General features: G+C 41.9%; 1 protein-coding gene across 1 annotated transcript in view; it reads left to right on the top strand.

Annotated features, from left to right (window-relative positions):
- The window catches only part of LOC144692995 (ufm1-specific protease 2-like), an 87,105-nt gene extending 73,033 nt beyond the window's left edge, over positions 1–14,072 (top strand). The window contains exons 11-12 of the mRNA XM_078562232.1: positions 3,025–3,149; positions 13,657–14,072. Coding sequence (XP_078418358.1) covers positions 3,025–3,149; positions 13,657–13,740 — 209 coding nt within the window. The 3' untranslated portion in view covers positions 13,741–14,072. The remainder of the gene's footprint in view (positions 1–3,024; positions 3,150–13,656) is intronic.
- The last annotated feature ends 2,051 nt before the right edge of the window (positions 14,073–16,123 follow it).

Below are 16,123 nucleotides of genomic sequence, written 5' to 3'. Positions count from 1 at the left end.
GACTCCTCAGATACTGAAGCAGTCCATGGCCAAATGTAGCAAGACCTGGACAATATCCAGGTTTGGGCTGACAAGTGGCAAGTAACATTCACACCACACAAGTGTCAGGCAATGATCATCTCCAACACGGGAGAATCCAATCATCGCTCCTCAATGTTCAATGGCATTACCATCGCTGAATCCTCCACCATCAACATCCTGGGTTACCATTGACCAGAAACTGAACTGGACTAGTCATATAAGTACTGTGGCTACAAGAGCAGGTCAGAGGCTAGGAATCGTGCGATGAATAACTCAGCTCCTGACTCCCCAAAGCCTGTCCACCATCTACAAGGCACAAGTCAGGAATGTGAGGACTCGAAACTCAATGCTGCCAGACCTGCTGAGTTTTTCCAGGTATTTCTGTTTTTGAGATGTGATGGAATACTCCTCACTTGCCTGCATGAATGCAGCTCCTGAACACTGAAGAAGTGGACATTGTCCAGGACAAAGCAGTCCACTTGATTGGCACCACGTCAACAAACATTCATTCCCTCCACCACTGATGCACAGCAGTAGCAATGTATTCCATCTACAAGATGCACTGCAGGAATTCACCAAGGCTCCTTAGACAGCACCTTCCAAACCCACGACCACTACCACCTAGAAGGACAAGGGCAGCAGATAGATGGGAACACCACCACCTGGAAGTTCCCCTCCAATTCACTGACCATCCTGATTTGGAAATATATCGCCGTTCCTTCGCTGTTGCTGGATCAAAATCCTGGAACTCCCTTCCTAACAGCACTGTGGGTGTACCTACACCGCATGGACTGCAGTCGTTCAAGAAAGGCAGCTCACCATCACCTTCTCAAGGGCAACTAGGGATGGGCAATAAATGCTGGCCCAGCCAACAAAGCCCACATCCCGTGAATGAATTAAAAAAAAGCTAGCCAGATACGCAAGGCTAAGGAATGTTTATTTTTCCCAAAGGCTACTGACGATGAATAGTAGCAACATGAAAGTTTTTATATTGTGAGGAAGATACAGTTTCAGAGACATATGAAACAATATAATTTACATATTAAAAGAGAGAAACACATATAAAGGAGAATGAGGCTATGTGTCAGGAGAATGCCATGTGAGATCTAACAGAAGTGTGAGAGATAGCCTTAATGAAGCATCCAGTGTTTGTGCATTAGTCTGCTGTGGCCAAACTGAAGCTATAGAAAAGCCATTTAGAATTCCACTTCCCAGCGTATTGTGTTAATTTGCTGGGTCTGTTTAAAATCTAAAATCTATTTTTAGACCATTGCTTTAAAGGGGGAACTGGGAGTCAGGTTAATTAGGAATTTAGGAATTATTATAGTAGTAAATGTAGTCTTATGTGTGCACTTGAAATCTTTTCTTTTGTTCATAAATATTTTACTTGATTTTTTTTTTAAATCTCAAAGTTTTGATGGGCTTATTACTTCTGAATTCAGTGCACACATCTCGAAATAAATACAAATTGCAAAACCGTTGTCATAGCGCGACCAAGTTTCCCTCATGGATTTGGTCCCCCTAGCGTACATCATCTGCCGTGTCATAACACAAACGAGAACCCAAACATCTCCCCTTGTCATTCAGTGGCATTACTATTGCTGAATCTGTCACTATCAACATCCTGGGGGTTATCATTGACCAGAAACTGAACTGGACCAGCAATATGAATACGGTGGCTACAAGAGCAGGTCAGAGGCTGGGAATTTTACAATGGGTAACTCACCACCTGACTCCCCAAAGCCTGTCCACCACCTACAAGGCACAAGTCAGGGGTGTGATGGAATACTCTCTACTTGCCTGTATGAGTGCAGCCCTAACAACAACCAAGAAGCTCAACACCATCCATGGCGAAGCAGCCTGCTTGAATGGCACCCCATCCACCACCTCCAACATCCACTGCCTCCATTAGCAGCAGCGTGTACCATCTACAAGATGCATTACAGCAACTCATCAAGGTTCCTTAGTCAGCACTTTCCAGACTCACGTCCTCTACAGCCTAAAAGGACAAGGGCATCAGATGCATGGAAACATCACCACCTGGAAGTTCCCCTGCAAGCCACACATCATTCTAACTTGGAACTATATCTCCGTTCCTTCACTGTTGCTGGGTCAAAATCCTGGAACTCTCTTCCTAACAGCACTGTGGGTGTACCTACGCCATATGGACTGCAGCATCTCACCACCATCTTCTCAAGGGCAATCAGGGATGGGCAATAAAAATGTTGGTCTAGCCAGCGATGCTCACACCCTGTGACAGAATTTGTAAAAAATAAATTAAATGTTTTTCACATGACTTTTTTTTGCTGCATAAAAATAAATAGAGTTGCTCAAGGTATGCAATAGATCAGGAATTTTATTTACACTGATTTTTAACCACTTCAAAAATAGGATCAAAAGTTCTATTTAACAGTTCTTGATATAATCTCAAAATACCAGCGTTATTATGAAGCTTGAAATACTAGAGTTGTGATGAATTTTAATATTTATTTTAGCTGAAGGCATGGATGCCAATGGTGAACCAATTAAAAATTGGGGAATTTGCAAGAGTCCAGAATTGAAGTGCAGCAATCATGGAAGGCTGAAAGAGGCTAATGAGATAGGGAGGGCAAGATGATGGAGGGAGTTGAAAATGCCCATGTGAATTTTAAAATAGAGGTATTGTCAGACCAGGTGCCAAATGTAGTTCACCAAGTGCAGGGGTGTTGGGTGAATGGGACTCGATGTGAGTTAGGATATGGTATGTACAATTGCATGTTATATCTGTAAAACAAACTATTTCTTGAAAAAAGAGCTGAATTATCTCTTCTGACTGCTAACTTTTCAAACTGATAAAAGTTTTTTTTAAACAGTTGCACGTTTGTACGTGGATTGAAATATAAATATATATCCATACTGTCCTTAAATGCAGGACATAATCCATTGGCATGTGCAGCCACATATTTACATATTGATTCTTTAACTCCTGTTCTGACTTTATTGGTGCTGTTGCTTTATAAACAGGTGGTGAACCTCTAGCACATACTCTTCTGGGAGTGGCATGGAATGAAGAAACAGGAGCAGCAAAATTCCTTGTCTTGGATGCGCACTACACTGGAGAGGACGACTGGGCCAGTGTAGTTGAAAGGGTATGTGTGGTAAAGGAAGAGCACAAATTATTTTCCTGTAAAATTTAAACAGGGCTTTCTTTTGGAATCAAATTAGCTGCTGATGTTATTAAACAATTTGTAATAGTGAAATGATTTATCAGTTGAAAATTTTTATTAAGTTGCCTTAAAAGAGATTCATCTCAGGATCAAACGCTGTGTTCAGTTGATTTACATCAATTGTCGCTGTACATTTTACATCTGGTTGGATGGCCTTAACTTTCATCTGACCAGGAGGTTTTGATGCTGAGAGATGTATATCCTAACTTTAACTTTCTATTATTTTGTTAAAATGAAAAATACTGCTGTACATTGTGGTACCAGGTGTTAAATTTATAGATTTTGTCAGGGAATGTTTTCTTTGAAGGCAGGATGGCTTTGCTTAATTCAACTCCACTCGTCAGGGTTCATTCAGAATCTGAAAAAACAGAAAATGCTGGAAATGCTCATCAAGTCAGGCAGTATCTGTGAAGCACTGAACAAAGATAACACTAGGTCGATAATCTTTCATTCAGAATTTGAATCATTCACAGAAAGGAAACCTAGTTCCGCTGCCACATGATACTCAACCCAAAAAGCAAAGTACTGCAGATGCTGGACGTCTTAAATAAAAACAGAAAATTCTGGGAATACTGAGCAGGCCTGGCAGCTTTTGTGGAGAGAGATACAGTTACTGTTTCAGGTCAGTGACCTTACTTCAGGATCTGATTGCCCAGCTAACTCTTGTATGTGCCACCTGAACAGCCAAGTAAGAGATATCCAAGACATGGCCAGCACTAGGCCTTGGATTTCTGGGCCAGTTCTTTGTTTACACACTCATGCACATGCTTGTTTGACTCTAACATTTCAAATTTTGGGGACCTGGGGTTGGAAAAGACTGTTTGCTTTTTCGTTGATTTAAGTGAGATGGCAGTTTCATCAAGCCTGCAAATCAAGCTCAAATGCTGCAATCAATCAGAGAAAAAACAGCAACTTTAGAAAGAAGGCTGTGGAGATAACTGCAGAGGCAGAATATTGAGTGGAACCCACTAATCCAGACTTAGGAAGAAGAGAACATCAGCCAGCCAATTTTAGCCGGGGAATAGGAACTGAAGTTTTTCTTTAAATATACGGTAGTCTAATGACTATCTGCAACAAGAGAGAATCTAACCATCTCCCCTTGACATTCAGTGAAGTGATCATCACTGAATCTCCCACTATCAACATCCTGAGGGTTACCATTGACCAGAAACTGGACCAGCCATATAAATACTGTGGCTTCAAGAGCAAGTCAGACAGACGCTAGGAATTCTGTGATAAGTAACTTACCTCCTATTTCCCCTGAGACTGTCCAAAATCTGCAAGGAACAAGTAAGGTGTGCGATGCAATCCATTTGCCTGGAGGAGCACAGCTCTAAGGACACTCAAGAAGCTCAACACCATCCAGGACAAAGCAGCCCAGTTGATTGACATACCACCGAACACCTTAAACATTCACTTCCTCCACCACCGATGCACTGTGGCAGCAGTGTGTACAATCCACAAGATGCATTGCAGCAACTCACTAAAGCTCATTCGACAGCACCTCCCAAACTCTTGACCTCTATCACCTAGAAAGACAAGGTCAGCAGACACATGGGGCAGGATTTTTAGGTCTGCGTTCGGGCGCGATAGGTGGGCCCAGGAGCAACCGGGGAACGGACTGCCGCCCGTAATTGGCTCCTGACCGTAATTTCATGCTGGACGGCCAATTAACGGCCAGCCAACATGAAGAGTATGCTGAAATGCTCAGCGCTGCTGGGGTAGGGTGGGAGGAAGGTGGGCACTGATGTAAGCTTCCTGAAGGTAGACAGCTGCCTCAGGGAGCTGAAGACATTAAAACCAATAAATAAAGTTTTTAAAATCCAGAAAAAAAATGCCCAAGCACCACAATCACCTGAACATATACAAGCTGAAAATTCTGCCCATACGATTTTGTAAAATTTAATAATGGAAACCTCATCCCACCCTTGGATGTGGCTTCATCAAAAATGCAAAGTCCGTCTGGCAGATTCACCCACCCGCCAACTGTAAGGTTGGAATGGACCACGAAAAATCAGGGTCAATTGGAACTCAACCAACTTTAATTGCTGTCTTAATTGTTGGCGGGCGTGCTTCTGACACTTGCGCGTGCCCACCAACCAAAATATCTCGTGAGCACAGGATGATGTCGGGTTGCTCACATGACGTCATCTCGCATGTTTTCACGTCTGATCAGGTCGGACGTGCCCACACGCCGACCTAAAAATTCTGCCCAGGGGAACATCACCATCTGCAAGTCCCTCTCCAAACCACACACTATTCTGACTTGGAACTATATCACCATTCCTTCACCGTCACTGGGTCAAAATCCTGAAACTCCGTAACAGCACTGTGGGTGTATCTACACCACATCGATTGCAACGATTCAAGGAGACAGCTTACCACCGACTTCTCAGGGGCAATTATGGATTTGTTAATAAATGCTGGCCTAGCTAGCAATGCCTACATCCTGTGAAAGAATTCATTTTTTAAAAATTGTGCTATTTGGCAATGGCGTAGTGGCATTATTGCTGGACTAGTAATCCAGAGACCCAGGGTAATGATCTGGGGACCTGGGTTCAAATCCCGCCACAGCAGATGGTGGAATTTGAATTCAATAAAAAATCTGGAATTAAAAGTTCAATGATGACCATGAAACTATTGTCGATTGCTATAAAAATCCATCTGGTTCACTAATGTCCTTAAGGGAAGGAAATCTGTCATTCTTACCTGGTCTGGCCTACATGTGACTCCAGACCCACAACAATGTGGTTGACTCTTAAATGCCCTCTCAAATGGCCTAGCAAGTTACTCAGTTGTAACAAACCGCTACAAAGTCATAAAAAAGGAATGAAACCGGACGGACCACCTGGCATCAACCTAGGCACCTGAAACGACAACGGCAATCGCAGCCCTGTCGACCCTACAAGGTCCTCCTTACCTAACGTTTGGGGGCTAGTGCCAAAATTGGGAGAGCTGTCTGTCCCACAGACTACTCAAGCAACAGCCTGAAATAGTCATCCTCACGGAATCATACTTTACAGATAATGTCCCAGACTCCACCATCACCATCCCTGGGTATGTCCTGTCCCACCGGCAGGTCAGACCCAGCAGTGGCACGGTAGCATACAGGCGGGAGGGAGTTGCCCTGGGAGTCCTCAACATCGACTCCGGACCCCATGAAGTCTCATGGCATCAGGTCAAACATGGGCAAGGAAACCTCCTGCTGATTACCACCTACCGCCCTCTCTCAGCTGATGAATCAATGCTCTTCCATGTTGAACATCACTTGGAGGAAGCACTGAGGGTGGCAAGGGCACAGAATGTACTCTGGGTGGGGGACTTCAATGTCCATCACCGAGAGTGGCTCGGTAGCACCACTACTGACCGAGCTGGCCGAGTCCTAAATTACATAGCTGCTAGACTGGCTCTGCAGCAAGTGTTGAGGGAACCAACAAGAGGGAAAAACATACTTGACCTCATCCTCACCAACCTGCCTGCTGCAGATGCATCTGTCCATGACCGTATCGGTAGGAGTGACCACCGCACAGTCATTGTGGAGACGAAGTCCTGCCTTCACATTGAGGATACCCTCCATCGTGTTGTGTAGTACAAACACCATGCTAAATGGGGTAGATTTCGAACAGATCTAGCAATTCAAGACTGGGCATCTATGAGTCATAGTGGGTCACCATCAGCAGCAGAATTGTACTCAAACACAATCTTTGACCTCATAGTCCAGCATATCCCCCACTCTACCATTACCATCAAGCCAGGGGATCAATCCTGGTTCAATGAAGAGTGGAGGAGGGCATGCCAGAAGCAGCACCAGGCATACCTAAAAATGATGTGTTAACCTGGTGAAGCTATAACACAGGACTACATGGGTGCCAAACAGCATAAGCAGCAAGTGATGGACAGAGCTAAGCAATCCCACAACCAACGGATCAGAACTAAGCTCTGCAGTCCTGCCACATCCAGTCGTGAATGGTGGTGGACAATTAAACAACTCACTGGAGAAGGAGGCTCCACAAATATCCCCATCCTCAATGATAGAGGAGCCCTGCACAGCAGTGCAAAAGATATAGCTGAAGCATTCGCAACAATCTTCAGCCAGAAGTGCTGAGTGGATGATCCATCTCGGCCTCCTCCGGAGGTCCCCAGCATTACAGATGCCAGCCTTCCGCCAACTCAATTCACTTCACGTGACATCAAGAAATGGCTGAAGGCACTAGATACTGCAAAAGCTATGGACCCTGACAATATTCCAGCAATAGTACTGAAGACTTATTCTCCAGAACTTGTCATGCCCCTAGCCTAGCTGTTCTAGTACAGCTACAACACTAGCATCTACCCAGCTATGTGGAAAATTACCCAGGTATACCCTGTACACAAAAAGCAGGACAAATCCAACCCAGCCAATTACCACCCCATCAGTCTACACTCTATCATCAGTAAAGTAATGGAAGAGGTCATCAACAGTGCTATCAAGAGGCACTTGCTTAGCAATAACCAGCTCACTGTTGCCCAGTTTGGGTTCCGCCAACGCCATTCAGCTCCTGACCTCATTATAGCTTTGGTTCAGACATGGACAAAAGAGCTGAACTCCTGAGGTGAGATGAGAATGACTGCCCTTGACCGAGTGTGGCATCAAGGAGCCCTCGCAAAACAGGAGTCAATGGGAATCGGGGAAAATGTCCGCTGGTTGGAGTCATACCTAGGACAAAGGAAGATGGCTGTGGTTGTTGGAGGTCAGTCATCTCAGCTCCAGGACATCACTGCAAGAGTTCCTCAGGGTAGTGTCCTTGGCCCAATCATCTTCAGCTGCTTCATCAATGACCTTCCTTCAATCATAAAGTCAGATGTGGGCATGTTCACTGCTGATTGCACTATGTTCCGCACTATTCGCGACTCCTTAGATACTGAAGCAGTCCATGTCCAAATGCAGCAAGACCTGGATAATATCTAGGCTTGGGCTGACAAGTGGCAAGTAACATTCGCGCCACACTAGTGTCAGGCAATGACCATCTCCAACAAGAGAGAATCCAATCATCGTCCCTTGATGTTCAATGGCTTTACCATTGCTGAATCCCCCACTAGCAACATCCTGGGGGGTTACCATTGACCAGAAACTGAACTGGACTAGCCATATAAATACTGTGGCTACAAGAGCAGGTCAGAGGCTAGGAATCATGCGACGAGTAGCTCACCTGACTCCTCAAAGCCTGTCCACCACCTGCAAGGCATGGGTCAGGAATGTAATGGAATACTCCCAACTTGCCTGGATCAGTCCAGCTCCTACAACACTGAAGAAGCTGGATACTGTCCAGGAAAAAGCAGTCCACTTGATTGGCACCACATCCACAAACATTCACTCCCTCCACCACCGACGCCTAGTAGCAGCAGTGTGTACCATCTACTAGATGCACTGCAGGAATTCACCAAGGCTCCTTAGACAGCACCTTCCAAACCCATGACCACTACCACCTAAAAGGGCAAGGGCAGCAGGTAAATGGGAACACCACCACCTGGAAGTTCTCCTCCAAGTCATTCACAATCCTGACTTGGAAATATTTCGCCATTCCTTCACTGTCATTGGGTCAAAATCCTGGAATTCCCTTCCCAACAGCAATGTGGGTGTACCTAACTGCAGCGGTTCAAGAAGGCAGCTCACCACCACCTTCTCGAGGGCAATTAGGGATGGGCAATAAATGCTGGCCCAGCCAGCAAAGCCCACATTCCATGAATGAATAAAAAAAAATTCAGAACTTCTATGGGGAGGACCCACCATTTGTGGTTAACTAGAGATGTTAAGGGAAGCAACAGACTTTAGGAAAAAGCATACAATTCCGCAAAGATGAGTGGCAGGACCGATGATTGGACAGAATATGGCAGAGAATGACTAAAAGGTTACTCAGGAGAAAGAAATTAGAGTATGATAGGAAGGTAGCTAGAAATGTAAAACCGGATAGCAAGAGTTTCTACAGGTACTTAAAAAGGAAAAGAGTGAGTGTTGGTCCGCTAGAGAATGACAGTAGGGAGTTAATAGTAGGTAATAAGGAAATGGCGGAAGAAATGAACAAATATTTTGCTTCTGTGTTCACTGTAGAGGATACAAGAAACTGCAAATAGAGGAGGTGAACGGGAGAAAGGAACTTGGTGAAATTGAAATTACTAGAGAAACAGTACTAAGCAAATTGATGGGGCTGCAGGCTGGCAAGTCTCCGGGTTCCAATGGACTACAACCTAGGGTCTTAAAAGAGGTGGCTAATGAGGTAGTCGATGCGCTGGTGTTAATTTTCCAAAATTCGCTAGATTCTGGAAAGGTTCCCTCAGATTGGAGAGTAGCAAATATAACCCCTCTATTCGAGAAGGGAGGGAAGCAGAGAACAGGAAACTATAGGCCAGTTAGCTTGACATCTGTCGTGGGGAAGCTATTAGAATAACTCATTAAGGAGGTTATTGCTGGGCACTTAGAAGAACTCAAGGCAATAGGAAAAAGTCAGCATGGTTTTGTGAAAGGAAAAATCATATTTAACCAATTTATTGGAGTTTTTTGAAGGAGTAACATGCGCAGTGGATAAAAGGATAAAAGTAGATGCACTGTACTTGGATTTCCAGAAGGCATTTGATAAGGTGCCACGTCAAAGATTATTATGGAAGATAAAAGCACGTGGTGTAATGGGTAACATATTAGCATGGATAGAAAATTGGCTGGCTGACAGAAAGCAGAGAGCATGAATAAATGGGTCTTTTTCTGATTGGCAGGATGTGACGAGTGGTGTCCCATAAGGGTCTGTACTGGGACCTCAACTTTTTACGATTTAGTTCAATGACTTAGATGAGGGGAGTGAAGACATGGTAGCTAAATTTGCAGATGACACAAAGATAGGTAGGAAAGTATGTTGTGAAGAGTCATGAGGTTGCAGATGGATATCGATAGGTTGAGTGAGTGGGCAAAGACCTGGCAAATGGAGTTTAATGTGGGAAAATGTGAAGTTGTTCACTTTGGCAGGAAAAACAAAAAAGCAGAGTATTACTTAAATGAAAAATGGCTGCATAATTCTGAGGCGCACAGGGACCTAGGTGTTCTATCATGAGTTACAAAAAGTTAGTATGCAGGTACAGCAAGTAATTAAGAAGGCTAATGCAATGCTATCCTTTATTATGAGACGGATTGAACATAAAAGTAAGGATGTTATGCTTCAGTTATACAGGGCATTGGTGAGACCGCACCTCGAATACTGTGTGCAGTTTTGGTCTCCTTATTAAGGAAGGATGTAAATGCATTGGAGTTGAAAAGAGTGAGGGGTGATTCGATTGAAGTATACAAGATCCTGAACAGCCTTGACAAGGTGGACGTCGAAAAGACGTTTCCTCTTGTGGGTGAGTCCAGAATTAGGGGGCACTGTTTTAAAATTAGGGGTCTCCCTTTTAGGACAGAGATGAAGAAATCTTTTTTTTCTCAGAGGGTTGTGCGACTTAGGAACACTCTGCCTCAGAAAGGCGGTGGAGGTGGGGCCATTAAATATTTTTAAGGCAGAGGTAGATAGACTCTTGTTAGGCAAGGGAATCAAAGGTTATCGGGGTTAGATGGGAATGGGGAAATCGAAACACAAACAGATCAGCCATGATCATATTGAATGGCAGAGCAGGCTCAAGGGGCCGCATGGTCTACTCCTGTTCCTATTTCTTATGTAGATGCTTTTAATAATCGAATCTGCTTTGATGTTTGAATTGATTTAGGTTGCTTCTCCAATAAAAGTGATATATCTTACAATGCTAGAAGTTTTTTTTTTGCTTCAGGTGCTAAAGTACATTTTTAGGTGAGCTTTGTCTCTGATGGTTTTGGGCTTTGTCCAGGTATCTACTTAAAGTCATGGTGTGTCCCCAGAGATTAAACAGGGAACCATGTTTGTTTTATTTCATCCATTTTTATCTCATGTAATCCTCCTTTTTGGACATTGACAGAGCAGTATTACGTGAACTTTAACTAGAACTATGGCTGCCAAACAAATAAATTAAACAGTAACAGAAGTGAATTGAAGCAGTAACATTTTTTTAATAATTCTTAAACATCAGTAGCTTTTAGTGCAGTACAAAGTAATGCTTTTCAAGTGCTTTACTAAACAATTATATGAACTTTTCCTTTTCTCACTGTCTAAAATCACAGAATGATCCAGCACAGAAGGAGCATACTTGGCCCTTTGTGCCTGTGCCGACTCCTTGAAAGGGCTGTTCAATTAATCCCATACTGTCGCTATTTCCCCATAACCCTGAAGATTTTTCCCTGTCAAGTATTTATACAATTCCCTTTTGACAGTTATTATTGAATATGCTTCCACCATCCTTACAGGCACAGCAATTCAATTTAGTTTTCACTTTATTGTCCATACAGAAATTAAATTGTTAAAATTATATATAAACGAATAGTAAAAAGAAATAAAATTACTCTATCACAAAGGTCCAACTTAAATAAAAATATCTATTAATTTTAATGAATTGGAATAATTTTTATCAGAGTCCTACCGTGAGGACATATCCTCATCTAAACATCAAACTTCCGTTAAAAATTCTTACAGAGAAGGGCACAAATGAGTTCAGGAACTGATTTATCCTGCATCTGAGGGATCGTAGCCTTTTCTCTGAATGCAACTAGCAGTAATACTGAGACAAGGGGTGATTCTCATTGTTCATGACACTTTACTTTCGTCAAAATTCTTTAAGGGCAGATTTTGTCAAGAAAGATCTGCTGATCAAATACTTTTCCTGCCTAGTTTAATAATCTCTGTACCTTCTTAATACAACAGTACCAGGTCAGACATCCAAAAAGGACATCACTCAATGACAGCTGCATAGAAGCGTTTCATGATTGTAGGATCCACTCAAAAGGATTTTAATTTTCTGATGTAGTGTAATTGTCTATGTACTTTGGCCACCATATCTGTACAGTGCACAACCCACTGCACAATTTTTTCCCCCTCATGTTGCTTCTGCTTCTTTTGCCAATTATCTTAAATCGATGTCCTCTGGTTATTGACCATTCTGCTACTGGAATCAATTTCTCCTTATTTATTCTGTTAAAACCCATCATAGTTTTAAACACATCTGTCAAATAAATGTCCTCTTAACCTTCTCTGTTGCAAGTAGAATGATGTCAGTCTCTACAACAATACAAAAGCTAATTACTGCCAGGTGCTGGAAATCTGAAATAAAATTCAACATTAACTCGGTTTCTCTCTATAAATGCTGCCTGACCTGCGAAGTATTTCCAGCATTTTCTGTTTTACTCAGTGCCGGAGGAGGCTATTCTGCCTGTTGTGTCTGTGCTTGCTCTCTGAAGAAGCAATTCACATAGTGCCACTCCCCGCCTTCTCCCCGTGGCCCTGCACATTCAACCTTTGCAGATAATAATCAAATTCCCTCTTGAATGCCTCAATTGAACATGCCTCCACCACACCTTCAGGCAGTGCATTCCAGATCCTGAACACTATGCTGTGTGAAAAAGGTTTTCCTCGTGTCACCATTGCTTCTTTTGCCTTAAATCTGTGGCCTCTTATTCTCAATTCTTCCATCAATGCGAAGTGTAATGTAGCATGGTGATCTTGTGTAGAGCACATTACTCATCTAAATCAATATAAAATATTTTATATAAACATAATTAAATTAACACATAGGGGTAAGTAAGAATGGGCTAGCCTCCAGGAAAGGTATATCAATTTAATAAGTTTGTAGGCTCAGGATCAGTCAACCTTGATTGAAACCTATTCTAGAGCCAAGATGCTAGCGGAAGTGATGAATTGGCTGAGTACAAGTCAGCAACCTTGACTCACTCAAGTCACTCAGAAAGCAGGTCAGAGAATAAAGGCCTGCTGTATTGGGTCAGTTTCTAACTGATACTGAAGGAGGCCGTAGGTGCTTCAAAAGCCCACTATACCTTCTCATCCAAATGAGCATTGTGGTGTGTGGCTAAAGAGCTGCTGTTTATTTTCAGTTGCAACAGAGAATTGTTGAGTGCTTCGATGTACTGTACTGTCTCTTTGCACAAAGAATGCATTATGCCTATCTTGTAGCTGGTTTCATCTCAATATATATATTTATATCTCTAGATTAAGCTCTGCTGAGTTTGTGGCAGTCTTCATATATGAAAAGTCATAAGTTGGTGGAAGTCTGGTGTGAGATTCAGTTGTTGGAAGGGTTTGGGGCACTTTGTACAAGATTGGAGGCCTGGGTGCCTTCCCTCTCACCTTCCCTCTACCTATTCAAACTGCAATGTGAAAATGTTAAGTTTCTTGAATAGATTAAAGGCAGCACAAAAGTGACAAGGCAGTAGCTTCTACTCTAATCATTAGTTCAGCTACAAAAACAGCCTTGCACCTTTAAAAATAGGATGATTCTACAACTTGAATTCATATTTATTGTAAGCAACCATTTATCTTGTATATCTCAGGCTGTCGAGTGGAAAGGAGAAGAATTCTGGGATCAGATGGAACCTTACAACATCTGCCTGCCTCAGAGACCACAGGGTGTTTAAAGCCACCATTGCTTGAGTACATACGCTTATAAAGCTGTGCTTGGAAAGGAACAGAATTTTCAGATGACCAGGACCCTTACAATCTAGATTGTTCTTCAAACCAAATGAGAAATTGAATTTTGTCATATATGCTTTACATAGTACTGCAATAAAAACAGCAGCTAAATGTATGTTCTACTTTATTGCTTAAATAGCTTCATATGCAGGATAGAAAAACTATAAAAACGCTCTTTACACTTCAGGTTCCGGATACTTATTGAAAGACGATTGACATTTACTATTTTGCAGGTGTATTTGTCGATCTATCTGCTTTTAATAAAATGTTAAATCTATGGAATCAAAGAGGCTACTAAAACTTAAGAAACCTTTGAAGATGGAGGCAGGAATTAATGTTGATACGTTTGTATCTATACATTGCAAAAGCACCTTCAGCAGACTTAGAACGTAGGACATGGGAGCAGGAATAGGCCATTCGGCCCCTCAAGCCTGCCCTGCCATTCAATAAGATCGTGGCTGACCTGCCCCAGGCTTCAATTCCTCTTTCCTGCCAGCTCCTCATAGCCCTCCCTAATAAACTTACACAAGAATAAATAAGATGTTACTTATCTAGGTACCCAGTAAAAGTTGTTCCCAACTAGATTGATTGAGACAGAAGTTGAGGTGGCAGAAGAAATCTTGATTAGTAAAACCTTTTTAAACAAATTAATGAGATATATCAGTGTGGTGTAAAAATGATTTTAAAATGGAGAAAAGTGTAGTTCTTCTGATCAAGAACTCTGCCTTTTTACAGAAAGGTCTTGATATTTTACTGTTTTGATTTGAAATGTAAATTTTAGTGCTGACATGAAGATTTGAGCATTTCCCTTCTGCTAACCTGTTCCAGTAGCATCCTGGGATTCAGTGCATTGAGGGAGTGCTATATTGTTGAAGGTAATATCTTTCAGGTAGGATGCTAAACCAAGGCCCTGCCTGCTATCCCAGGTGCATGTAAAAGACCTGTAGCACTTTATCTGAAGAGGAATGGAAGAGTTCTCCCAATGTCCTGACCAAAATTTATCCTTCAGATAATATCACCAAAACGGATTGTGTGATCATTTTATTTCATTGCTTTTTGTGAGATCATGCTATGCATACCAACTTCTGTGTTTCCCTACAATGTACCAGCTACATTTTGGAAGTTACTTCACTGAATGTGAATGCTTTGAGGAATCCCAATTAGCTTGTCAAAGCTGCTAAAAAATGCAGGTTTGTTCCTTCTATTACCCAACTTAGCATCCAACAGACAATTTGAGCATCCATTTTACCGTACACCTATCTTGTCTGCAACTACAAATGTAGTCTACTTTGATTAAGTAAATTATTTCTCATATTTTAATGTACTTTTCACTCAAGTTCATGTTTTGTGATCCCATTAATCTGATTACCTTAAAAGACCTAATTTAGAATATTCTACACTTGAGTGCTTTAAATTTAATAGACCACTTGCCTGAACAGCTCCACTCAACACCTTTACCCCAGTCTGTTAATATTTTTCATACAAATATTCTGATCTTTATTTTTATAGTAGAACACCTTCCCCATGTTCTATTCTAAATTCTAAATGGCTTGTTGCTTAACTAGAAATCATGAGAGATTTTGATAGTACACATAGAGAGAAACCTTTTCCACTAACAAGAGGATTGGTAGCCAGAGAGGACTGAATTAAGGTAACTGGCAAAAGAACCAGATGAGATTTTTTTAATTTTTAAGTTTTTGTTTTATTATTTAGATATGTAGTCAAAGTTGTTCCAATCTAGATTGAGACAGAAATTGAGGTGGCTGAAGAATTTTGATTTTTAAAACTTTCAACATTAAAATCATTTCAATATGTTTATTTGATGTAGTCCTATTTTAAACTTGCTTTTATAGATCATTACATGGGTGTAGGTAGGAGATGATAGCAATGGCAATAGAAAGCCCTAATACAGACAGAAGGACCTTATAAAGTTCAGACAATTGGTTCTTGGAGAGGTGGAGGAACTTTAGAAGTAGTTACTTTGCTCTAAAGCTTCCAGGATAGCCTTTTCTTAAAATCCTACTTGTAGGGCTTCTCCTAGAGTTCTGCAGCTATATCTCAGATTAGCCACAAATGAGAAGCATACATATTAATATGGTCTAGACCAAGATATTTCTCCCTTTTTCAGGTACATGTTCAAATTCATATTATTGGTCTAATTATTTATTTAATCAAAATATTTTCCTTGGATATTATCCTTCAAACAACACCCAAAACTAACATAAGCAAAGTTATGGTGGTGATGTGTTCTTGGTGATAGCAAATCACAGGTGAAATAATTTCCTCTGGGTTGGGAACAGAGCTCCCTGCAAATCCCGGAACTTTACT

This window comes from Cetorhinus maximus, chromosome 2 (genome assembly GCF_964194155.1).
Source record: "Cetorhinus maximus chromosome 2, sCetMax3.hap1.1, whole genome shotgun sequence".
In the NCBI taxonomy this organism is placed as follows: Eukaryota; Metazoa; Chordata; class Chondrichthyes; order Lamniformes; family Cetorhinidae; genus Cetorhinus; species Cetorhinus maximus.
This window is presented reverse-complemented; position numbering and strand designations above follow the sequence as displayed.